This window comes from Epinephelus moara, chromosome 1 (assembly GCF_006386435.1).
Source record: "Epinephelus moara isolate mb chromosome 1, YSFRI_EMoa_1.0, whole genome shotgun sequence".
Classification (NCBI taxonomy): Eukaryota; Metazoa; Chordata; class Actinopteri; order Perciformes; family Serranidae; genus Epinephelus; species Epinephelus moara.
This window is the reverse complement of record NC_065506.1, coordinates 39,013,628-39,040,541: the sequence shown is the minus strand read 5'-3', so window position 1 is coordinate 39,040,541 and position 26,914 is coordinate 39,013,628. Positions and strand designations below refer to the sequence as shown.

Here is a 26,914-nt window from a genome sequence, read left to right as displayed (position 1 = left end):
CTCTCCAAACGGGCCGTAAGACAGCTGCAGTACATCCAGAATGCTGCTGCTCGGGTCCTGACCAGAAGCAGGAAGTACGAGCACATTAGTCCTGTGCTCAGGTCTCTAAACTGGCTTCCTGTGGCTCAGAGAATAGACTTTAAAGCAGCTCTGCTTGTGTACAAGTCTCTCCGCGGCCTAGCACCAAAGTACATCTCTGACATGTTAGTGCCATATGAACCATCTCGGACTCTGAGGACCTCAGGGACCGGCCTCCTGCTGGTGCCCAGAGTCAGGACTAAACATGGGGAATCAGGATTCCAGTTTTATGCAGCTAAAATCTGGAACAGTCTTTCTGAAGATGTGAGACAGGCCTCTACTCTGACAATGTTCAAATCTAGGCTCAAAACAGCTCTATTTCACTGTGCATATGACTGAAAGGATCTTATCTGCACTCTTCTCTTTTAAAGTTCATTTTATAATGATTATTTATGTTTTTATTTTGTATTGTGATTTTAATGCATTTTCTTGTTCTGTAAAGCACTTTGAATTACTTTGTGTACGAATTGTGCTCTACAAATAAACTTGCCTTGCCTTGCCTATTATTATCATTTTAATAATTAAAAAGATTAAATGTTTTAACAGAAAGAGATGAAGAATAAACAAACAAAGAAGCAAAGAAATGCACATACCAAAGCAAGTACTGAAAAGATTTTGCCCACAATCTTGTAGAAGATACACATCATACACATTGATTGGATGTGTTTGCAAATAGTGAACACACAGTCAAGACAAAGTAGTGTCACAAGCAATCAGGCCAGTCTTCAGGGCCATGTTAGAAAAACACAATACATGTTTACTTGTGATCATTTTCATGTTTGTGTGTCAAGGTTGGAGCTGCATTTACATAAAATAAATACAGCAAATTAAAACAGTGAAAAATGAATTGGGGGTGACACAGAAATCACAAACCATGTCAGTCACAATCATACACTAAACTGTGTTCCCAGCTCTAATATTGCATCTTGATTTTTTGTAAAGTGGGATCATATCCAAAATTTTTCAATAAACCACTGAGGTTTTAATCTTGTCTTGAGAGACACATTTTAACACAGACTGTCTCTTTACTATTCCACATTGTTAACAGATATTTTTCACGGTAATAAGACAGTAATTATAAAAGATCTGTTTGGGGTTTGTTATAGTTTTTTTTACTTCATCAGAAACATTAAATAAATGTCTGACAGTCTGGTTTTATCAGCGTGTTTAAGGTTGCAGACCTATTGTCAAACACCAGGTGCTCTGGGACACAACACACTGCTCACACAGAGACAAGTGTAACCTATGAATAATCTTCACCAGCATCACACAGTGTTTTGTATTTTCTATCTGCACAGGGATATTTTCTCCCTGAAGGAATGTCACCAGCGGGGGCAGTACGTTTCCATGTTTCCTCCCTCAGAGAGAGGAACTCATCTCACACATGATTCGACACAGTTTACTGAAGCCTCCGAGGGTTTAAACCTCAGGCCTCAAGGTGAAACCTCACCACCTGCCCAGAAGACAAACAAAAACACCAGCGGTCAGGTCACGGTTAAAACCATTAACCATTTTCAACTATTTGAGCCCAGAGGAGAGGACGAGAGGAGAGAGGCCAGCTGAGGTACCAACATCATTGTTCAGAGTCAGGGCACAGCTGTGGCAGGAGCTATCTATCATTAATTCACCAGAGCACTGTGTGTTGTTTCCAGTGTTATAATTAATAGGCTAAAAGAATGGTGAGTTACAAGCTGCACACTATGACACACAGTGATGAGATGTGTTTGGTAACTCATACTGTGGTATTCGCAGGAGGTTGAATCACTGAATCATTGAGGGAGAGAGAACACGCTGGGAGACGAGCGTGTGGAGAGGAATTTAACGGCTAATGAAAATGAAAGTCAATACAAATACAGAGCACACACAGAGAAGACGAGGAGGTTGAGCTGTTTGGGGCAACAGCTTTTTGGTGCAGGGACAGCAGTTTGAGCTGGAAGTGATTTTCCACTGTTGAAATACATAAATATGCTTTAAAAAAAGTGGCTCATGCCCGTTCCACTTCAGTGTTGGCATTAAATACAAACCACAGCCCTCTCTGTGCTCACTGTGTTCAGCTTCTTCTGTGCGTAAGAAGCACCAAATATTTTTTTCCCACATATGAAAGTGCCAAGAGTACATTTACTCTTGGCACTGTTCTCAGCCTTTAGAGATGGCAGTGCTGGTCGCTCCACCACCTTGGACCAGACTGGAATATCTCAAAGTTGTGTCATGTTATGTACGCACATTCAAGGTCCGAAGAGGATGAACTCTGCTGACTTTGGGGATTCGTCTCACTTTTCATCTAGTGCCACCATAGGGTCAAAATTTGATTATACCTAATGCTTTTGTGAGCCAATGTTAGCTTGCTAAACTAAGATGTTAACACCTGCACAGTGGTGGAAGAAGTGCTCAGTTGGTGTACTTACATAACTGTGGCAACACTACAGTGTTAAAATACTTTGTGAAGCTGGATTTATACTTGTGCATCAGCTCTTTTCACAGCCTACGCCGTAGCTTACACACATGGCCATTGTGTTTGTGTCACTCTGCAGTTACACCTCCGAAACACTAGTTGGCAACGGGGTTTCGGTGAGGTGCTATAAAGGTTAGTTGATTTGAAACACACCCAAAACACAAATTAATAATGACTTAATAACAACAATTTTAAACACAAGTACACAAATCAGCTTCACTATAACTTGCAGCATTCACAGACAAACATTTGTCTTTATCTGGACACATTTTCCCCACAAATACATCATGCTAATGTTTTAGCAAAAGCCTATGACAATTTACATTGTATAAATTAGCCTAGCGGCTAGCTGGCTTTTCCTCTACTCATATGAAGCCAGGGACAACAGCACTGTTGGTGAGTAAAAAGGGGGGCTGTCAAACTAACACAAACGCCCCGATTGTAGGTTGTACCTAAGTACTTGAGTAAATGTACCTAGCTACATTCCACCATTGCACCTGCATTACATTAACACAGAGGGTCAGCAGGCTCATTGTGAGCATTATTATACTGACGTTAGCCTTTAGTTTAAAGCACAACTGCACATGGCTGTCGTCTTGTTAAGCTTCTGAAAGCTTCTGGAAACCAAATTCAGAAACCAAATTCTCTGTGTGTCTTACTTGGCCAGTAAAACTGATTCTGATTTCAAAATAATAAATAACAAGACCTTAAACTGTTGGCTTAATCTTGCCATTATTTTCTTTTTTCTTTCTTTTTTATTTTCTTCAGCTTTTTTGCTTTTATTAGACAGGACAGATCCAGGGTGAGGGGGGCCACATGCAGCACAGGGCCAAGGACAAAGCCTTTGTACGTGGGGTATCCGCTCTACTAGGAGAGCTTGTGGGCCATTTTCTTATTCAGTCAAACTTCTAAAACTTCTACTGAGGTCATGATAGAGATCCAGAGGATGCTTCTCTAACACAGCCAGTACACTGCTGCGCTATCCTTATCACAGTCTGGGGAAAATCTCCACAGGCCCAGAGGAGTCGTACAGATGCATATGATTTGTACGACCGGCCTGCATTACATTACAACATTATAAATTATGGCAGAAGATCCACAAAGCTCCACTATGTACGTGTAAATCAAAGTCTTTGGGTTTATTTTTATTTCTGGCTTTATATTCCATCATTATATGATGTCAGGACCAGTGTTTAAGGGTTTATTACCTATCAGCCAAATCAGAAAATTCTGTTTGACGCCACAATGTGTACCAAAGAATAAGCACAAATCTTCACTCTGCTTCTGGCCCACCACATAAAGAAGATGAGAGTGAATTTCTCCCCAGTTGATCATCGATCTCAGTGAATGGTGACGGTACAATATGCTTCTTGTAGTGACTCTTTATCTCCACAGTCTCTCTGAGAGTCCCATAAAGCACCGCACTGTCCCGCCGCTCCGTCCAGCCGACAAGCACCCTGCAGGGACTTAATATTTATCACTCTCCGGGCACTTCACTCCGATGCATAGCTCTGACTTTACATCACGGAGCAAGCAGCAGCTGCGCGGGGTTTAGTGCTCTCCCAGTATGTCGAGGATGAGAGTGTGTGAGTGAGAGGAAGAGACCGAGAGGGAGGGCAGAGGTTGCAAATCACATTAAGGAGGGGTTTTAACGGCCCCAGACTGAGATCCTTTGTAACAAAAGCTGTCTTGTACGAGTCGCTCTGTGCCACCGGTTGCTGTCGTGGGCTGCTAATCTCACGGTCCGCAGCTAATTAGAAGAGGTGGTGGACCGGGGTCTCAGTGGGGTGGTGTTAGAGCAACGCTCAGGGTCACAGCACACACACTTTTTTTTTTTTTTTTAAGACATGCCATGCCAAGTGTGACAGAGCATCTGCAAGAACGGTAGTAAGAGGTTAGCTGACGATGACTACTTCCAGAGCTCTTTGTAATATGGATGTAAGATCAAAATTAAGTTTCCAAGACACCCTGAAGGCCTTTAGGACATTATGAACCACTGCGTCCATGGTTTGAGGCACTGGAGGCCTTTGCCGCAGGTAATTTCCTAGAACACCTTGCTTGTACCAGGTTGGACCTCCTTTTCAGAACTGCCTTCATTCTTGGTGTCATAGATTCAACAAGGTGCTGGAAACATTCCTCAGAGATTTTGGTCCATATTGACATGATGACATCACACATTTCTCGGCTGCACATCCATGATGTGAATCTCCCGTTCCACCACATCCCAAAGGTGCTCTATTGGACTGAGATCTGGTGACTGTGGAGGCCATTGGAGTACAGTGAACTCATTGTCATGTTCAAGAAACCAGTTTGAGATGATTTGAGCTTTGTGACATGGTGCGTTATCCTGCTGGAAGTAGCCATCAGAAGATGGGTACACTGTGGTCATAAAGGGATGGACACGCTCAGCAACAATACTCAGGTAGGCTGTGGTGTTTAAACCATGCTCAGTTGGTACTAAGGGGCCCAAAGTGTGCCAAGAAAATATCCCCCACACCATTACACCACTACCAGCAGCCTGAACCGTTGATACAAGGCAGGATGGATCCATGCTTTCATGTTGTTCACACCAAATTCTGACCCTACCATCTGAAAAGCAGCAGAAATCCAGACTCATCAGACCAGGCAACGTTTTTCCAATCTTCTATTGTCCAGTTTTGGTGAGCCTGTGTGAATTGTAGCCTCAGTTTCCTGTTGTTAGCTGACAGGAGTGGCACCTGGTGTGGTCTTCTGCTGCTTCAAGGTTGGATGTGTTGTTGGTTCAGAGATGGTCTTCTGCAGACCTTGGTTGTAACCAGTGGTTATTTGACTTCCTGTTGCCTTTCTATCATCTTGAACCAGTCTGGCCATTCTCCTCTGACCTCTGGCATCAACAAGGCATTTTGGCTCACTGGATATTTCCTCTTTTTGGGACCATCCTCTGTAAACCCTAGAGATGGTTGTGTGAGAAAATCCCAGTAGATCAGCAGTACTGAAATACTCAGACCAGCCCGTCTGGCACCAACAACCACGCCATGTTCAAAGTCACTTAAATCACCTTTCTTCCTCATTCTGATGCTCAGTTTGAACTCCAGCAGGTCATCTTCACCATGTCTACATGCCAAAATGCACTGAGTTCCTTCAGATGTACCCATTTCCTGAAACTCTGTCTTGATCTGACAGGTGATGAGATGCTTAATAAACAGTTTGAAACACACATTAACAACAAACCTCAGCAGTCTCTTACCGTGGTGACTTCTCGTTGATGGTGTTGCTTCCCTGAAGGTCTGACAGCGGCGTACGTGGACTCTTTCGGGTCACACCTGATCACGAACAGACAGGTTGGAGTCATGTGAAAGAACACAAAAACACACACACACACACTCTCACCAACACACCAAACAGACATAAAGACAAACCATTCCTTCAAACCCTTCCCAAACAGGACCCCACCATGTGACACTCCAGTGTTATTGCAGTGAGTGTTATGTGCCTTTTTATTGGACATAAAATCTGCTGCAGATGATTTAATATTGAAACAAAGATCTGTGAGGTTAATAGTGAGTTGCTCTTGTTAGTGTCGAATTATGAAGGATGATACTGAAGAGTTATTTAGTTTAATCTGGACTGAAGGATTATCTGAAAACCTTGATTAGTATTTAAAATACCAATACTCAAGATAGATTTGTCCCATAATTGATTATCTAATGAAGTAAAGCAGGCAGTGATCATTTAGGTCAAACTAAGGAGAATTTAAAGAAGTAAAACTCTGAGCAGAGCTTCATTAACGCTACAGCCGATAATTTCTATAAAATAACCTTTATGTCATATTTGCTTAAACTGTCACTGTATCCTGACAGTAGTACATGAGACAGATGATCTGTGAAAACAATCATGTTTCACTGGATCCTCTTAGTGCTCTTAAAGGCATCTGCAAGAATCCACTGTGCTTGAATGAAAACAACCAATTAGAGCAAATGGTGTCTGACGCAGTGTCAATCACTGGTCAATCACAGCTGAATATTTTTAAGCACATGGCTTCAGTTTTGAATCCTTTCAGGTCTCGTAGCTCTCGGAAAAGTCGCTCTGATGCAAGAGATGTAACCTGTATATGTTAAGTCTTGTGTGTGATTTATCCTCGATTCATTGAGCTTTTTTCTGTATTGAAGAGATGACAAAATAAACTAACTTTTCTGCATTCTGGAGGTGTGTGATCCCCATTTTTTGATTCATTTAAGGACTCTTTTTGGACAACGCACCCAGAGGTTTGAGCACAGTGGTCTTTCCCAAAATCCTTGATTCATATGAGCAGAGGAAATCTCTGCTCGTTGCTAGGCTAATTAATACAGTGTAAAATGCCATAGGCTTGTGCTAATAACATTAGCATGACATATTTGTTAGGGAAATGTGTTTAGTATAAGACAGTTGTTTTGTCAGTGAACCTTGTGAGTTGTAATGGAGCCGAACTTTATAACGTTATCTTGCTGTTATCTTGTTATCTATGCTGCTGTTGTCCCTGGCTTCATATGAGTAGAGGAAAAGTCCGCTAGCTGCTAGGCTAATTTATACAATGTAAAATGCCATAGGCTTGTGGTAAAAACATTAGCATGATGTATTTGTGGAGAAAATGTGTCCAGATAAAGACAAGCGTTTGTCTGTGAATGCTGTGAGTTATAGTGAAGCTGATTTGTGTACTTGTGTTTGAAATTGTCTCTATTAAGCCGTGTTTAGTGTGTGTTTAATGTGTGTTTTGGGTGACTTTTGAATCAACTAAACTTTACAGCACTTTACAGAAAGTGAAGACTGGTTGTTTCTGTTCAGGCACGGTGCATTCTTGCACATGCCATTAGGAGCACTATGAGGAGGCAGAAGAACCTGATTTTCTGTCTCATGTATTACTGACAGGATATAATAACAGTTTCAGCAAATATGACAAATAGTATTTTTCTTTAATAAAAATTACCTACTGAACCTTTAAAGCTTCTTTGTTACGTTACTACAGTGTGATGGGTTTTTTTTGCGGTGACAGGCCTACAGCTGCTGCATTCACAAGCATTCCCTCTGACCCGATCAGCCACAGTGATGAGCAATCAGGGAACTCTACAGCGTGTGTGTTAGCCTTCTTAAAATAAAAAAAGCAATCTGGCAGAGTATTTTATCAGGTGATTTAACAGTGTACCGTTTTCAGTTTCATCACTTCGTACAACATTTTCACTCTCATCAGGAGCTGCAGGGTGGCACAAAACAAAAAGACACAAACACATCTGAGTGTGATGAAATGTTTGTCGAGGAAAAGTGACCCTTGAGAGGAGTGTGTGAGGTCGGCTGTGTGTGTCCTGCACCACATGTAAAAGCTGCCTGTGAGCGGGTTAGTGATGTCTTAAACCCCCTCAGTCTTCTATCACCATCACCAGCCTGTGTGGGATTAGTGGCAGGTGAAGTTGGTTGATTTTAAGATGTGTGCTGTGGTGGACGAGCAACTACACCCACTGCCCAAACACACAGGACTGGACATGAACGTGTAGCTGTGTGACAAAACAAAAAAAAGTGATGGATGCCTGGAGGTGTTGATTCCACAGACCAAAATTAGCCGATAGAGCAAAACAAGCATGCATCTGTCTGCTAGCCTTTCACTAACACAGTGTAAGTGACAGGATGGCTGAAGCATGCTAGACAAGAACAACATGCAAGACGAGACTAAGAACAAATGCATGCAGGTGCACAAGAGAGAAGGAAGAGGGAGACAGAGGGAGCGGAGACCAACAAGCATCTAGTCTAATGATAGGAAATAAGAGCTGTAAATCAAATATAGCAGAAAATAAAAACTTTTCTCTTTAACTTTGAATGCTCTTTATGATTTTGATCTCTTTTGGCTTGACTTTGGCTACAGCACAGTGCAGTAAAACTGATGATGTTGGTCAGCCTCTTCCCTGCAGTTTCCCACATCAGGGTCTAACATGAAAGTAAGGAGGAGTTATTGTTGTATTGGCAGCCTTACTGTACTTCTCCTCTTTGCATCTCTGCAGGATCTCTAAGCTTCTCTGATGCACAGGGTGCTGCAGAAAGCTAAAACTATCCACACTTTTCAAAACTGCACAGGGAGCAGCGTCATCATGCCCTTGGAGAAGCAAAACAAAAGAAAAACAAGAGAGCAAAAAAAAAAATACACAAGGAAAGAGAAGGGAGGGAAACAAGAGAGAGAGAGAGAGAGAGAGAGAGAGAGAGAAATGACAGATTAGACAGCGAAGAAGAAGAGATCAAGAGATGCAGTCATCTACTGGAGAGATACCTGTGCAAGACTTCTGGAGAGAAGATGATTGACATTCAAAACTGCAGCAGTAGGATGTTTGTCATTGTATTTCAGTGAGTAGGTGTTCGCCCCCCAAAGGCACATATACAGTGTCTTCTAGAAGTTTGTCTGCGACCTGATTCTACAGTCTTTGTTCTCTTAGACAAGGATTTTGAAGGTAATGTGACTTAATACTTAGACTATAATAATAATAATTAAAAAAAAAAAAAAAGAAATCAAAGAGTAAGCATGTCAAAACTTTAAAGGAATAGAGTATGTAAGATTTAGGGGGATTTAGTGCCATCTAGTGGTGAGGACTGCAGATTGCAGCCAGCTGAAACTCATTTCTAGTTAGATTTCCTTCAGTGTTCATTGTTAAGAATGTGCCAAATTATCCACAGAGGTGTCTTCCTCACCAAAACAAACAGACCAGCTGATTTAAGCAAGTAAAAACACTGAATAAAGCAGTCATGTTACAAATCAGGGTTTCTCCTACACTGTTTGCATGTCGCAGACGGGCTGCTCACTCAGCATCTGCTAATGTGTGCTAACCTCTTTTCTGATCCACACATTCAGGAGGTTTTTACCCAGAGCCAAATTATCTGCAGAGGTCTCTTAATCTCAAAAACAAATGGATTTGGTGATTTAAACCAGTAAAAACGCTGAATAAATAAGTTTCACTTTTAAAGTAGCATTTTTCTTGTGTCGTTTGGCTAGTCGTGGGGGCACTGCTAACTACCTTGGCTAACATTGAAAGTGCAATGGTTCTGACTAGAGCCAGTATTTGGTTTGTCCTTTCTGGGTTTCTGTACGAACCTGGTGATACATTACGACGGACTCTGTGAATGAGGATCTGCTCCCTATTGTATGTTGATATAGGGGCCGTTTTTTACGTGCTCAAATTCATTGTTTTTAATGAGGACATGCGACTGGCGCACTCAAACGCCAGAGCCACGCCAGAGCGGCATGTGTACGGCCAGCTCATTTTAAGGTTACGAAAACATGACAACTTTTATTTTCAGGTGACTTTAAACTGAAGAATACATACTCATTATATCATACTAAATTTCTGCCAATATATCCCCTTAAATCCTACACACTGGACCTTTAAACTTTAGCCCATAATAATAATTTAAAAAGGAATCAAAGAGTTTACATATTAAAAACTTCACTATAAAGTCAAAAACAAACAAACATTTTGCAGAAATCTTTTAGAAGACATGTAACAGGTTCCCTTGGGTGACTCTATCTTTAGAGTTCAGTTAGAAAGATTTCTAAAGGATATCTAAGGGTACAATATTTCTATATTTGCATAACAACATCTACATGTAAAACTCAATGTGTGGGAGGATCAGGAGGGTGCAGAGCGCAAGTCTGATTCAAACGACGGCAGTGCTGAAAGAACATCTGACATTAATATCTACTGCATATCAAGTCTATCTGAGGGAAAAGAAGGCATTCGTAGAGAGCCAAAGCTGAGAGAGACAAAGAGCAAAGAGCTACTGTAAATACACGGCAGCACTACTGGCACTACGCACACATACTACACAACAGTGACTGCTGAAACACAAAATATGGCGAAGATACAGAAAACTGTAACTGAATGAAGAGGACTAAATCAGAACTGCATGGCATGTGAGCAAACAGTACTATACATGGTGAGGAAACTTGGTTTGTGCTTGTAAAACATCTTCATCTGAGCAGCTCGGTCTGCTGACAGCCTGTGAACTGCAAGCTTAAAAAACACAGCAAGAGGAGGCGAATAATCAAATAAGCATTCTTCACTCCATTTAATAGTGTGCTCGTTTACCACTGTTCTCGCTTGAGTTAAAGTACCTGTGAAGCTCACATGCCATTCAGTAAAGTCAAATGTCCTCATTGTGTTTACTTTCTGCTGCTTTGACACAAACTACAATGAGCACACATTTTTATCATTTTTAATATTTTTCCTAATATAACCACTGAAAATTGTGCAGCAAAATGCTGTGAATTACACAAATTAAACATCAGTTAATACAATAAAAATAATATAGACATCTTTGACTTTCTATGCCCCAACAATATTTTCCCATCGTCCTCTGCCTCACAGCTTTAATGTGCATATTAGTGGAGTTTCCGCTCACCAGTCTTCTTCTGCGTGTGTCTCTTCCCAGCCTCTCTGAAAGCCACCAGGGCCCTGAAGTAGGCTCGGAGTACCGCCCAGCGGAAAGTGGCTGACGGGTCGATGCCCATCAGGCTGCAGATGAAGGCGTTCTTGCTGCTCTTCAGTAAAGCTACAATGTCCGGGCGCATGTGGTCTGTGTTCTTCTCCCTGAAGTCCTGTGGGTGTGTGTAACAGAGATATACGATGGTAGTCAGAGCTATTACTTGTTTATTTTATTCTGCCTAGCAGTTGCTAATCTTTCTTGGGTCTAATGATCTTTGAATAAAACATTAATACAATCATGAAAGCAAGGTCCGAGAGAAAAAAAAGTAAAATAGATTAAATAAAGCATAAGCAAATCAATAACAACGCAAAACTATCAGTAATATCAAATTATCCCAGATTATATAAATGAAATAAAGGGAAAGAATGTGTCAAACAAGCACAAACAAGTGGCAGCTGATAATTACAACAATACAGCTACATTAAATACACAACCATAATGCCTACTATACACTAGAGGCCATTGAAAAATACTTCTGACACCCTCTCAAATCTACAGACTGTGAGTTTATCGTCACACACTAAGATTTTGCAAAGAATGGGGATCTTGCAGAGTCACTATTTGCAAGACTACAACTAGATCCCTTTTGAAATTATTTCCCATCCTGCTCCTGGTGAAAAATATAACATCAAACCCCCTTTGAGAAATATGCAAATTAAAATTAAAATTTGATATTTCATGGGTCTCATGTGCAGGTGCAAAAAAAAAAAAGGCTCAGTAGTGCCCTCTACAAAATTTATACGCAGCAGCCTCCGACAGTGCTTTCACCTACATGTACGAAAGATGTACAAAAAAAGTCTCTTGAAGCCATTCCCTAAACCCAACAGGAAGGTCAGTCATTTTGAATTAAATGTGAAATTTTTGTGCATTTTTGGGGGGTCTGCCCATTGGTCCGACAGCCCATTGTTCCAAAGTCCCGTTGTTCCGAAATCATCATGATGCCCTGTGGTTAAGGCCTGGTTAGGTTTAGGTACAAAAACCACTTGGTTAGGGTCAGGAAAAGATCATGGTGTGGGTTAAAANAAATACAGTATAGCCTAGTATAATCACACATCGGAACAACGGGACGTCGGACTAATGGGATGTCGGACCAATGGGCTGTCGGACCAATGACATGGACCGATTTTTGGCCATTTCCAGGGGTCGTACATTGACAAACTCCTCCTCCAAATTCAATCCAATTGACTTCAAATTTGGTGTGTACCATCTAAAGACCTTTGACATCAAAAGCTGTTTGAAGCTTGAGTTGTTGTCAAACCATGTGACCGCAGCAAGGCCTCAAACTTCCATGTTTTGCCATGAAACAGGAAGTGGATTGTAACTTCATCAGACATGGTCCAATCTGCACCAGATTTCACATGTTTTGTAAGGCCCCACGCCTGAAGTCATCTACATGCACATTACAAGTCATGGTGATTGCGCCACCTACTGGCAACAGGAAGTAAAACTTGTCAGGCAATTATCTTTTGATTTACCTGAAATTTACATGGTGTAGTCTACAACTGATTTACAGCCACATGACTTAAGTTTGTTCTCTAGCACCACAAAGTGGACACAGGAAGTAATACCAGATGAGAAATGGGTAATTCCAGTACCCTCGCTCTATGAATGATGTACCATCTCACTGCTGGTGCAGTATCTGACTTTTACATAAAGGAAAAGCCGCGTCACCTGGCGTCCTACCAGGACCCTGAGTTGTGCAGAGGTGCGAGGGCTCGTTCATTGCTGTTTGCAGCTTTAATTTGTTGCATTCTTCTTCCTTTCAGTATTTTATTATTAATTCCTTTGCACATCTTCCTGTCTAATCAGTAACTCAGTGTGGTGACAGTTACACTGACCTTGACCCCATACTTGACTTTGCCGGCGTAGTGTCGGATAATGAAGGCGGGCTCCATGACAGCAGGGAACTCGATGTAGCTGTTCCCCTCATGCTGCCGCTTGAACTTATCCAACAAAGTCTGGTTGGTGGCTTGAGGGAAACTGAAAAAAAAGGACAGAAGAGTTTAATTTGATAAGTTTTTACATCTGTATTTAATATGAAAACACATGAAGAAAGGAGCTCAAGCAGGCAGGTCACACTGCTGATGCACCGGTTCAAAGCTCTCAGCTACGTCATGAAAGCTGCAGTATAAATCACACTGACAATGTTCGACACATTCCTCATTTAATCATCCACAGAAACATAATTAAAGACTTTTTCCACCCGTCACAACAACAGTTACTACAACAGTACTTATTGTGGATGACTGGAAACGTGGCATGTGATCTGATCTGTAACCAGTTTTGACATTTTATCCTCTGACGCCACAGGTTGAGGATTATCACTCTAAGCTGATCTCGGCTCAGATTTCTCTCCAGTCCTTTAATATCGAGAGCCAGAGATTCTGCAGAAAATCAACAGCTCACAGGAAGAGAAGAGGGGAAGAATGAGACACCGGGGGTTTTTTGGAACGGGGTGAAAACTGAGCTATGAAAACAACACGGCCAAAAGACTTTCCAGCTTTTCCAAGTGGGAGGAATTTGATTCAGTGTCCAAATGGAGAAGAAGGGGAATAAAGGAGGAAATACTGTAGGTAAAAATAGTCACATTACAGTCATGAACCTGAAAGGATTACATTTACTCTGCAGTTTAGAGGGGTTACACTCTAGGTTACTCCATTATGTGGTAATTTGATGACACTTCAAAGATTATAGAGCAGAAGAACAACCATATTTAACACAATCCAAATGTATTTATTGTCTCATGAGGTAGAAAACCTACAACTACCAGAATGCACTGCACTGCACCGGACCAATAAATGCTCCCCCTGGTGGGTGATAAATGCCAGCTGGTCCATTTTGGAACAAGAAACAATATGGCGGCCGGCCAGTAACAAAAGGTATGAGCCAAAATATGTTTCTGAAGAAATTTTAGGGAAGAAATAGGCGATACAGTAACAGAATCTCGTTTTGCAGTTTCATCTGTGTTTAGACTGAGTTTGAAAGAGAGAAAGAGAGGCAGCTTTCTTTCTCTAGATCCCCTTATCTCCTATTTGTTTCCTGGGTGGTGGGCATACAAAATTGAGGAAGTACAATCTGTAGTTGGAGCAACAACAGCCCTAGAGCTGGAAGATGAGCAGGGAGATCTAGGTGCTGGTTAGATGGAGGGAAGCTTACCACAGTTCATTTACACATTTTACCCATATTGTTATGATACAAAGCTGGTTGAAAATCAGCAGAGTTTCCCTTTTAGCTCACGACGTAGACAATGAAAGCAGCTTTTATCGCATTTTGGCCACTAGGGGGCATAAGAACTCCAGAACTAGCTGACAAACTAAACTGTTAGCAGAAGATCTTAGCATTCATTTGGAGTTTCAGACCAGCTGAAGATGATATATATTCTAATCCTCACTAAGAGAAAAAAAAAAGCGCCACATAGTGTCGTTCCTGTGGGCTACGGCAACACGAAACCCCTGAGCTTGCCTTAGAAGGACTCATCTCACAAACCTGCTATTTTTAAATATCCCATGGAGAGAGACTATCACTGCAGCCTGTTCTATTTTGTTCTGAAAATGTTGGTGTTTAACTCTGTTCTGTGGACGATGAACAAGGCGCAGACTGACAGGAGGAGGAAAGACAGTGAGTGAAGGACGGAGCAGTGAGTGACAACAACCTCGCCCACATTTAAGAGTACTGTTTCCAGTGGAAACGCTAGGGTCTAGGTACCGTGTCTGAAGGGTTAGCTTTGGTTCCAGAGGTACCATACCGAAAGTGTTTGGTGGAAACAGGGCTTATATGGACAGACATAAGTCAAGGAGAGACAGGGAGGGGTGTTACACACAGCAAAGGTCCCCTGCTGTAATCAAACAAGGGATATTGCAGTTACATCAGGATACCTGCCAAGTTTGCTTTTACCTGCCAGGAGTTCTTGATAGTTTACCTCACAGGAAAATAAAATGAGTTTCCAAAAAACAAACTCATCAAACAGGAAGCCAGACGGACAGGCTGAAAGACTCACTTGCACTCCTCATCCAGTAGGTGGAACAGCGCTGTGGGCTTCTTGCTGATCAGGTTGATGCAGCCTGTGTTGTCAATGTAGTCGATGTTGTGCCAGGTGATGCCCTCTGCCCTGTATTCCTCCTGCAGGGACGCACAATGCAAACAGAGAGCTCAGTGTCAGGTATACCCTCATTAGTAAGACTTTTCTTACAACTGTAGACCTTTTTCTTTGGATGCAGTTCTCATGTTGCAATAAAGCGAACATGTCAGCAGCTCCGACTGTGAAAGAAAAACGCCTTTTTTCATCACATCTATATGTAACTTCATCTTTAAAATCACATTTGTATTGTACTTTTATGTTTTTAAGCGGTTAGAAAAAAGAGATAGATGCAGAGAAAGAGTCTTGGTAAACTGCATCAAATGGCATCAAAGACTCTCGACACCCATGAAAATATTAATTATCAACGTGCAATCAAAAACAAACAACCGGTCCGATGTGGGCTGAGCTGTTTTAAATGTTTCAATCAAAGCAACAATGTTGTTTGTCTGCCTGCTTTCATGTTGTCTCCCCGTGCTATAAAACACTCTTCAGATCTTGCCCGTCCTCTTGGTGGTTTAATAATGAGAGAAGCATTCAGAGCATTCATCATTTGTTCTTCCCCCATACTGTACATGTTATTTTCCTGTGTTCCTGGGAAAGAGATTTAACCAATAAAGACCTTAATCCTGGGGAGGTTTAATAAAAATCACTGCAGTCTCCTTTTCTTTTCCTGCCCCCGTCTCTCCTCGTTACCCTGAAGCGAGACGGCTGAAAAAAGAAAGTTAATTACTAACAAATTTGACATGAAGAATAAAAACGGAAGATGATCCTTTGCTTCTATATTTGGTAAAATAAAACCAAATAACTGAGTGCTGATATGGACAAAGTTTTGCATGCTGCACTCAAATAGGGTAATTTTCTGTTTCACTTCTGCTGCTGGCCGTCCTTGTAGAAAAATGTTTGACATTAAGATAGCAACAGTTTGACAGAATCAGTCTGCGACACATTCTTTGTCCTTTGCAGTGATTTGTAGTTTGCGCTGAGCTCTCTCCGTGCAAACAATCCAACTGATTACATTCGACTGTTAACAACTAAAGATTTAACTGTCCCCTCTGCTACCCTTCCCTGAAAAGTGAAGCTGCTTCGTCCTGTTGGATTTATCACAATATCAGAAACAAGAGCAGTTTCATTTTGATTCTCTGTTTCTCAACATGGCGACGGTGTTTAGTCAGTGGAAAAACAACCATTTGTCCTTATGGAAACATTTTAAGTGGCAGAAATGGTATTGACGGGATGATTGTGAATGCTAACTGTTAATGCCACAGTAGTACCAAAACACAAGAGCCATAAAGTTGCAAACTGACTCATAAATGTTAAATACACGGCTATAAATATTTAAAAGCCAGCTACTGTAAGCTCCTGGTCGCACCAGACCAAGTGAGGCTGTGGCAGCAAGACATTAGCGTGAACTGAACTGTGAGAGGATCTGTTTTATTGATTATAACCTCAATTTTTATCTGTATGAAAAGGACATTTAAACTTTCAAAGTTACATGTCTCGCTTTAAAATCAATGATCTTACAAAACAAACTTAAGATCACTAAACAAACTCAACCACTGCTGGAAGATAACCAAGTTCATTCACTTAAGCACTGTACTTAAGTACAAATTTGCAGACGACTGGTTGCTCTGTATATACAATCATCCATCAAAATCTTGTGTCGGGTGCTGGTGGAGAATGGGAAACCAGAGGAGCCAACGTGTGTCGGCCACTGCAGGTCTTCGTCAGGGCTTTCAAAATATACAACACAGGTATGGCCCCACTTGTATAGTAGCAGGAACCAGTAGGAGGCCATCACATGACCCATATAATGACATGATAGGTGAAATACAACATGTTTTTTGTTATTTGTCATTATTCTCTACCAAGCATTTTTCTCACAGCCTCCACCCCAGCTCTTCCTTTTCATTCTGTGTCTGACTTATCAAAGTCATTTCTTTTTGTCATTGAAGCTGCTCTGTTCTGTTCCTGGGGGTCTTTGCTGCTGCTCTCCCTGCCTTTGGCTTTCCATGTAGGCACATGGAAGGGCAGGGAGGTTTGCTTCAGGCTTTTTGCACATGGAAGGGCAGACAGGTGTGCTCTCTCTGTCTTGGGCTTTCCACATAGGCGCATGGAGGAAGCTGTCTGCGTAGGCTTGAGGAAAGTGTTAACTAAAGTGACTGAACTGCTTTTTGTGGCATCACCCTGGAAGGAAACACGGTGACTGGTCACTAAAAAAACACACCCACCTTTAGTGGCTAAAAAGCCGCTGGAAATGCAGCGATGACTAGCTGTAAAACAACCATTGTCTTGTACAGTGGTCTGCAGCCTGGCAGGCGTCTCACCAAGGTGTCACGCCATCCACCATCCCCTTCACCACCGATAACAAAGTCAGCTCATACTACATCACTTCAGAAACATACAGTTGTAATGTATTTGTGGTTTGAAGAAATGTACAATGCTTATTTCTCGCCAAAATGTTTTCAGAAACATATTTTAGTGTACTGTTATAAAGTCTGTGACCTGACGCCATGTTGGAAACAGATGAGTGACGAACCAAGCACCGCCCACCGGACGACCCAACTTTCTCATTTTACAGATTATCTGTCTCATTTAGTGTTGTGAGCATATTGTGACAGTTTATAAAATACGACAATTTTTTCTTTTTAACAAAAGTTAATAACGATAGCTTTAAGTAACATTTTCAATGTAGGACTTTTACTCATAACAGAGTATTTTTAGATCTAAAATTTCTACTTTTACTTCACTAAATAATGTAAGTATTTCTTCTAACAGTGAAAATGACCAAAAATCTTTCCTGCAAATATGGATGTTTGTTTTGTTTTATTTACTTTTATTGAGAAATCGGATAGGTCTTTTCTTTCACTCTCTGCTATGCTGCATGTTTTGGGGTTTTTTTGTATTTTGAGAGGAACACAGGTTACAGAGGGTAATAACAAGAACACATACACAAAGGTATCAGTGAATTGTCTTCTGAACTGATATTGGTTTATGTTGTTTAGTGTCTTCTGTGCACACCTGTGACCTTACAGTTTATTTCTGGCTGCAAGCCAAACTTCCTCCTGGATAATAATAAAGTTAAAGCTGCAGAACACGTCCGTCTTTTCTTCCTTTCGCAATATCAACATCTCAGAACATGATAGTTGTCTCTGACTGAGTGACTTACTAATGACAGGTTTTTACTCTTGAGTCTTTTAACAAACACTCGTGACACACACACACACACGGGCTGGAGACAATAAAAGGAACACCTGTGCAATATAATCTAATACATCAGCCCTGGAATAAACATTTGTGAAGCTTATAACATTCAATTTGTGTGTCAGATGGGTGCTGACTCAAGTCTTTGGTAATCACTGAGCTGTGGTTTGTGGGGGTGCTGTATTGGATTGCATTATACTGCACAGGATACTGTATCCACCCCCTCCATGTGTCTTTAAATCATTTTCCGACTACTGCTGTGATTCACTCTTATTTTGACTCAACCAACAGTAACATGTCTCCTGAATCTGCTGAATCGGCTTCTGTACAATTGCTCTGCAGGTTGTCCTCATATTTTGCTTTTGTTTCATCATTTATACCAGTAATTATGTTATAAATAGCAGCCTGTTTCCTACGACTGCTGCTTTACGGGCCTCTGTCTGTCATCACAACATTCGTCTGGTGCTTTTTTGATGCTCTTTGGGATTGAATAAACCTGGTGGCGACAGACCAACATGAACGATCAGATTATTCAGATGTTATAGATATAATTATATACCTTATATTGCACATATTTTTCTTAAGATTATCATCTGTGTTCTGAAAGGGTGACCATTTTCAGAACTTCCTTACACTAAAAGAAAGAGAAACATTTGGATGTGTTGTTATTTATAGGTTAATCTGCAGTGGTTTTACAGGTCTGGCCCAATTGAGATCAAATTGGGCTGTATATGAACTAAAATGAGTTTGACATTCCCTGCTCTAATGTTTGTGAATGTGTCTGTTTGCATTCTTTAGTATGATTACTTTATTTTTATCACCATTCAAGTTAGCGGAGGGCTAAATTGGAAGTTCGCTGCTCAGCCAGCGGAAGTCTCGAGTGCGCTTGCTTAATGGGCCACACAATGTGGACGTTTCGGGTAATTTTATACCTCGGAAATCAAGCTTTTATGGCTTTATGCGCCACTGAGCAACTTTCATTGGAATGAATGCTATATCCAGTTCTGTTTATACATCTACGGTCGATGAGCAATAACGACAGATATGTTTAATGTACCGTCAACTATTTGTTGCCACTAGCATCCTCCTTCCTACCACATTTCTATCATGGAAATCTTCCTTCTTACCATCATGGCAACAGATGTAAAAGTTGGATAACTCACTGACAAAGTTGATTATGCTGTATTATTATAGCATAAATATTATTATACTGACAATCTCTTCTTTCATTTCATTTCTTTCAACAATTACTGGCGGAGACTTTGTTTGAAAAGGTCAGAAAAATAGAGCAAAAGAAGAAAATGAGCACTCTTCTCCCTGAAAATGACCATCGATGTGCCCTTAAGCAAACCATTTAGCCCCTAACTGCTCCCAGCAGAGTGATTCACTGGTCGACAGATGAATGGAAATATACTGTATGTAACTGTAGACGAGGGTGTGAAGCTGGCTTCAACGGAAATATGAAGCATGCCAGCTCTTGGTCAACTTATCCTGGTTGAATCGTTTTCAGAGGCTTTTAGGCTGCACATCGATTTTTCCACGCACAACTCATGCTGTACTGTATCTACTGTTCTGTGGGCCATTACGAATTCATAAGCTCTCCTGCTTCCTCTGATCAAGTCTTCAGTACAGTTTGAACCCACTGTAATAAAATCAAAACTCCTTTGTTTATAGAACAAGCTGAGAATTTAACAAAAATGTGTTTTCATTCCGTAGCCTGATAAAAGCAGGAATGTATGTTTTTAAAAACGGTGGCTCAAACCTGTGGGGGCAGATTGATCTATGGAAAATATTAGAAATCAATAAAACACATTCACTGTTCACATGCAGAGTAAGTGGGCGTTGTGGAGGTCAATATATTGAATACCAGCGTGTCAGGGTTGGCTAAGTGTATGTGGCTCCCTGCAAAGCTAATGACAAAACTTATGTAAAGGTAGAGCACACAGTCACGAGTATAATCATGCACCTCTATACAAACAAGAGTCAGGCCTGACTGACTGTAACGCAGCTCACTCTGGCCTCCACACTAAACTCCTAAACAGGCTTCCAATCATTTAAAACTCAGCTGCCTGGATCATTACCTGCACCAAATCATCCGACCACGTCACCCCCATCCTCACCCAATTACATCAGCTCCCTGTTCAGTACTGCACTGATTACAAAAACCTTCTGCTCACCTTCAAAGCCCTCCACAACCTAGCCCCATCTATCTCTCTGACCTTCTCCAGGAGTACACCCCCTCTCACTCCCTGCGCTCTTCCTCTGCTGGTCTCCTGACCACTCCCACCTCACTCCTCAACACCATGGCTGCCAGGGCTCTCAGCTGCCAACTGAATGTAAATGTTGCTTGTAAGTCGTGGTTTACCCATCAGGAGGTGGACAGACATCAGCTTAAAGTGCACACACACTGTATGGGAGCGCATGCTGCTGCACACATAAAGTCAGTTAATATGTACAAGCCGACATAGACAAGGTACAGTAAAGTCAGACTGATGTCGACGTAAGTGAAGACTGGTGACTTCTGTGCAGACAAGCTGTTTCATTAATGTTCAAGGAAGAGAGGTGAACACAACCGCTGCAGGAAATAAACCTGAACATGCTAGTATATATAACTTAAAATTAAATTACATATACGATTTTATATCATTCACTTGTCAGTAGGGGTGTGCCATATCATGTCGTTCATGATAATACCGGTATATCTTTTTATATGATGAGAAAAATTCATAACCTGATACACGCAATATTTCGACTTGTTGACATATTTTCGTCATACTGTGTGAAATTATTACCGACTCCGTGGTAGCTCCAAAAAGAGGAGCAGCTTCAGTAGTGTGGAATAAACTGTGGTGTCCTGAATGTTTTATGAACAACCCCGGACTTCTCAGACTCTTTTACTGACTTACTGCTCAGAGGGAACTCATTCAGCGGCTCCCTCTCCCTCTCCCTCTCCCTCTCCCTCTCCTCTCTCGCCATGCGCACAAGCGTCGGTGTCGACAAGTAATGTTTTCATAATCCTTTGGTAATGTAAACCTACGTGACCCTCACAGCTCGACAAAAAACTACATATATGTGAATGTGCAGTAGTCTCAGAGTTGGTGAGACAAATTTAAAAAACAAAAAAGTAAGGTGTAACAAGATGGTGGTCCTAAACTTGACCTGAAATCAACCACTAGATTTGTTGTTCTAAGGTTTTTGTAAAGGCCTTTTCCAGCCCCACAATTTACTTTTGAAATAGTGAATCTGATCTTAAACATGTTCTAAAAATGGTCTGTGGTTAAAGTTTGTGTCATGTTCATGTTTGTTCCCTGCAGAGGCTGCATTAAAACATGCATGCTTGACAATATGTTTGCTTTAAGGAGCTCTGAAACTTTAATTCTCAGGTCTTTACTAGCAGAACCCATCAAATCATATAAAGAATAAACATCGTAACACGGCAAATCTGACAAGACCTTAATGTACAGCACAATTAATTCTGCATTTCACTTAACCTCCCAAAACAAAGACGTCTTTGAAGTGTCTTCTTATTAAAAACATCTACAGTTTAAGTCTTGACATATTTATGACACAGGAGTAAGACGGGCCTTTGTACAAAACCGGAATGACTGAGGACACAGTCATTCACGTCGCGTCGTGTATTTCATGAAAGCCCGTCAAACATGTCGGGGCAGGTCCGCTGATTCAGTCAATCTCAAGGTAAACACAATATTTAACTTACAGGAAAATCTTTAAAGGAGCCTTTGAAGTTAATCAGCTCACTTAAGGGAACATACATCCTCAGTCAGGGTGGTAACAGGGAGGGTAAATTGAGTCATAGGGCTGTCAGCAGCCCTGTTGCATAATGTGATGAAGAATTCCTTCATTGTTTCAGTGTCATTGTAATGTAAGTGCACTGCGTGCTGTGATAAGCATGAGGGATTTCCTTGGAAGTGGTTACAGTCAAATAGCGTAAGCCCGTAGATCTACAATTTGTTAAAACAACAGTTGCGGCAGTACAGTAGCTCAGAAGTTCAGTTCCCTGTTAAAACCTCAAACAGGAAGTCAGTTCCTAAGAATTGTTGACCGTGAGTAAGAAGAATATTTAAGAGATGTCTTACTTGTTCCAGTTTGAAGATGTGCTGGTTGAAGTAGTGCTGGAGACGCTCGTTGGCAAAGTTGATGCAGAACTGTTCGAAGCTGTTGTTCTCGTAATCCTCAAACCCAAAAATGTCGAGCACTCCGATGGACAAGATCTGAGGAGGACAAACAAACACAATAAGAAAACAGTCTCAGACATCTTAAAGTTAACTGTGTTATGAGTAAAGGCCTTTGCGCCAAGTATGTTTCTTTTTTTGTCCGAAACTGTCACATGTCTAAAAATAAATACTACTTCACACTGTGTCAATCATGTTTGCACACTGAGTCAGTTATACGTCAGTCATTAAATCTGGATGAGGTTTGATTTTCTGTGTTTGTCACATCAGTCAGAGCCTTTGGAGACGTTTGACCAAGAATCAGTGAAGTGGGATCAGTCAGTGAGACACAGCCGCAACAAGACAGAGGAACGGGCTGCACAGAATCACTTCATAACTCAGGCAGCTCACTTTCAACAGATCAGATACACGGATAAATTAACCTGTTACGAAAATTTTAATGACGGACCAAAGTTTAGGACTTAGTGTGCAAACATGACTGACACGACGTGAGGTTGTATTTATTTTAGACACGTGACAGTTTCAGACAAAAAAAAAAGACTCAGTGTGCAAAGGCCTCAACTCTGTGTTTGTGTCATCTCACCTTGGTGGTCTCCTCCAGGTCCTTGATGTTGAGCAGAGCGTGGTTGATCCTGAAGACGATCCAGTCAAACAGAGCGCTGTACAGGGACTTTGCCATGGAGTCTCGCACCGTACCGGCCTGCAGGTAGACACATACAGTATCCCTTCAGTGTCACTACCACTACTAAAATATTAGTTTAGAACTTGTAATTGATTTAAGGAATACCTAATCCACAAAATAACCATGTATATATCAGTGACTCACCCCGTGTTACCTTGGATTCATGAAGGAAACTCAATTGTGAACAAAGAATCCAAAAATGGCTACAATTCTTGATGAATTGAAGTCATTGGGATCCACATTTAAAAACAGCAAAACTACATTAAAACATCCTTTTATGAACTGTCATATCCAGTCATATTCTCTGTACTTCCCAAACATGCATTTTTACTAAAACCTCAGTATTGAAAACACTTCCACATTAACAGACTCGAGCACAGATGCCTCGGCAACTCAATGGAAAGTACGGGCAGAGTTGAAACACACCCGCTTGCCGATCCAAAAGTGTTTTGATTATTACGGTTTAAGCGAAAAATGCATGTGTTTGGGAAGTACTGAGGAAACAGCTGGATAAATGAGAACTGAATTATACTGCGTGAGTTGTGTGATAGTTTGTAAACTGATGTACTGATAGAATTTTGTTGCCTTTTTTGGATTCTTCGTTCACTATTGAGGCATGCGAGAAAATCAAAGTTCTCTTGACTGACACACAAATGATCATTTTGTAGGTGAAGGCAGATTTACATGTACAGTATCACAGGTGAGAAACCTCATCTGTCTCATCTCTGTCTAAACAAAACAAAATCTGCCTATTGATTGATTGATTGAGATGTTTATTTCGAATATGATGCAATAATAAAAGGAAAATAATAATAAACAATATGAAAAAGAAAGAAAGAAGACATTTTTTTTTTTTTTTTAAACATACTGAATCCAATAAGAAGTAACATAAATCAAACAATACGCATATCCGAAAAGGAGTGAGAAGAAGTAAATCTTATTTGCTCCCACCCCTTCTCCCTAACATAATAAATAACAATAACAATAACAATAACAATAACAACCTCCCTACCTAGTCTAAACCAAAGTACATGAGCACCTAAAGCTCACAAACTGACATGCTACCAGAAACCACTGATAGACCGAGGTGGCCTACTTTAGATTCATTTCCTGTATTTGTGTCACATGGGTTTCACCACTGCCTCGCCCCTTTAGGAGACAAGCAGCAGCTTCGAGTCCATTCATTCTAACAGGAGAAGACAGCCTGCTTCACTAGGGACTCTTGGCTGAAGGAATACCTGGACTTGCTAAACATGGAACGGGCAGCTTGCCTGTTAAAAGCCTTGCTAAGTGCCTGGAGGATGACTGGGACACTGTCTGCACGCTTTTAAAACTGTTGCCTCGAGGTTAAAAGCCTTGTATACACCGGATGTATGAGATCCAATGCATGTTACATAACATTCTGAATGTCATCCTTGCATCGCCGAAACCCAAACCCCCATTTTGCTGAAACTTTCTAGTTTTTCTTTTGTTTCCTCTTTTGGTTAGTGTTTGTTTCATCTTTCATTGCTTTGTTATATTCTGTTATTTCCTGCTCTTTTTTCATGCAGTGCCTTTCTTGTCTGATTTTCACTTGTGAGAATGTACAGATTATGACAGTTTCCTTCACCTTGTAGTCACTGAAGTACATACTTGATCCAGTTTTCACAAGCCCCAAACGTTCTAAACATTCTGACATTGAATTTTTTTCATACAAACAAATCAGGAGAAAATTCACTTTGCTCGAGACTAGGGCTGGGCGATATGACCAAAATCTCATATCACGATATAGGTCATTTCCTATCCCGATAACGATACCTATCCCGATATAGCACATTTTAATCCAATGAATAAAAAGTTGCCCCCCCAACGGCATAAATGTGCCTCTGTGTGTGCTCTTACGCAGCACGCAAGTGTTCCGGATTCAGAGGTGTGATGGAGATCAGACTGATCAGAGCTTTAAACTCTGCCATGAGGGAGTACAAAAACGTGACTAGGACGAGGGGAGGACATTTCTCCTTGTTTGATAACATTACGATGAGTAGGGCAACCAACTCATTTTAAAGAAGACGAGAGAAAAAGAGAGAGAGAGAGAGCAGCTGTGGTCGAACAAGCTACAGAGCGAGTGAAGAGAGGGAGTGCTGGTAGCGAGAAAGCTGGTGAATCAGATCAATGAAACGTTATTTTCTGATTGTTTCACAGCGATAAGTGCCGTAAAAGCTTCGCGAATTAATTGTTTCACAGCGATAAGTGCCGTAAAAGCTTCGCGAATTAAAAAGCCAAGAAGAGTAATTTATCGATGTGATCCGTGCAAAAGATGGACAGACTCCAAATGATGAAAAATATTGCCGTAAAAAGTGTAATTTGCGTCACAACTATATAAACGATAGAGCAAAATATGAAACGATAGACATTTTTCTCACGTCACATGATAAATATCGTCATATCGCACAGCCCTACTCGACACATGTTTCTGTTCTAGCAACACACTCTCATGAGATCTGGCAACAACTGTGTTCTTACACTCCCTTGCTCTCAAGACATTAAGCTAATAGGTAAGAATGAGCGGCAAAATAAGAAGCAAACATTAAATCTGTACTGTAGTGCTTGAATCTGCTTCATCCATCTACACGTTTATTACACTTCCACATGAGGTGTGGGTATACGAAGGAGAGATGACCACACCCACTTAGAAGACTGAAAGTGGATACCATTTTGTACCACAGGTGCAGCTGAAGTGCAAAAACCTATTTTATGGGGGGGTTATGTGCCGAACTGTCCAAGCCGAGAAACAGTGCAGCACATAAAGTGATGAACTATCTTTACCTTGTTTTTTGTAAGGATTAAAGAAACGACAAACAGCCTGTTACTCTTTGAGCTTTACAGCTGCTGGCAGCTGGACTGTGTTACTTCTGCAGAGAGCCAAGCTATCTGTTTCCTCTGCTAGCTAACCAGCTGTTAGCTCTTGCTCCATAATTACTGTACAGCTGTGAGAGTGGTATTGAGCACATAAGCGTGACTTTCTAAGTGTCCAACTCTTCCTGTGAATTGATGATGCTTATCTGTGCATGGCCGAAGGTTAGAAGAGTCATTCGTTAATTCGGGCGCCAACTGATGCTTGAACTGCAGACATCATTTGTGAGTCACCCGCTGAAGCTAAACGCTCCACACGTCTGTCTTATACATTAGAGCTTGGCTTTGTTGCGTTACAGTTTTTGCACAGGTCCAGCATAAAGAGAAAACAGCGAATGGAGGCGTTTAAAGATAGACAATAAAATGGATTTACGTTAATATTTGAAACTTAGACGTGACATCAGAGTCAACACTGACCACGTCTGAAAAGGGTTATTTAAAAAAGATGTGCAGACAGTTGTATTTCTCCTTTGTAACTAAACATTTATAGTTTGAGCATAAATCACATTCTCACTGTACTTAGCAGACATTATTCTGAGAACTCTTACTGGAAAATAATGAGTCATCCTAAAAGGTAGAATTCAGAGGAAACCAGACAACTCCACTGCCTCAACACATCTCTAGCATTTCTATTTTTCGACTGAAACTTTGCCACAGAAGGCAGAGACACGCTGGCAGACCGCACTGTACAACAGCAGGACGTCCCTGGGCCATTATATATGTCATTACCACATTAGGTGACTCATGAGATCTGCCGAACCGATCGAGTGTGGCACAGACAGCGTGATCTGCCAAGTTCTGATGGACGAGGCTGCAGAATGTTAAAGTTTCAGTCATGGCCTCATGGAAATATTAACTTTAAC

General features: G+C 41.2%; 1 protein-coding gene across 5 annotated transcripts in view; it reads right to left on the bottom strand.

The window, feature by feature from the left end:
- myo9aa (myosin IXAa) overlaps positions 1 to 26,914 on the bottom strand; it is a 163,653-nt gene that overhangs the window by 35,545 nt on the left and 101,194 nt on the right. For 4 of the 5 annotated variants that reach the window (XM_050042063.1, XM_050042094.1, XM_050042080.1 and 1 more), the window contains 7 exons: positions 23,061 to 23,177; positions 22,382 to 22,516; positions 15,003 to 15,124; positions 12,844 to 12,985; positions 10,922 to 11,117; positions 8,508 to 8,627; positions 5,757 to 5,832 (listed from right to left, as the gene is read on the bottom strand). In XM_050042063.1, the coding sequence (XP_049898020.1) occupies positions 5,757 to 5,832; positions 8,508 to 8,627; positions 10,922 to 11,117; positions 12,844 to 12,985; positions 15,003 to 15,124; positions 22,382 to 22,516; positions 23,061 to 23,177 (908 nt within the window). The remainder of the gene's footprint in view (positions 1 to 5,756; positions 5,833 to 8,507; positions 8,628 to 10,921; positions 11,118 to 12,843; positions 12,986 to 15,002; positions 15,125 to 22,381; positions 22,517 to 23,060; positions 23,178 to 26,914) is intronic. The other variant, XM_050042087.1, reaches the window with a different exon arrangement.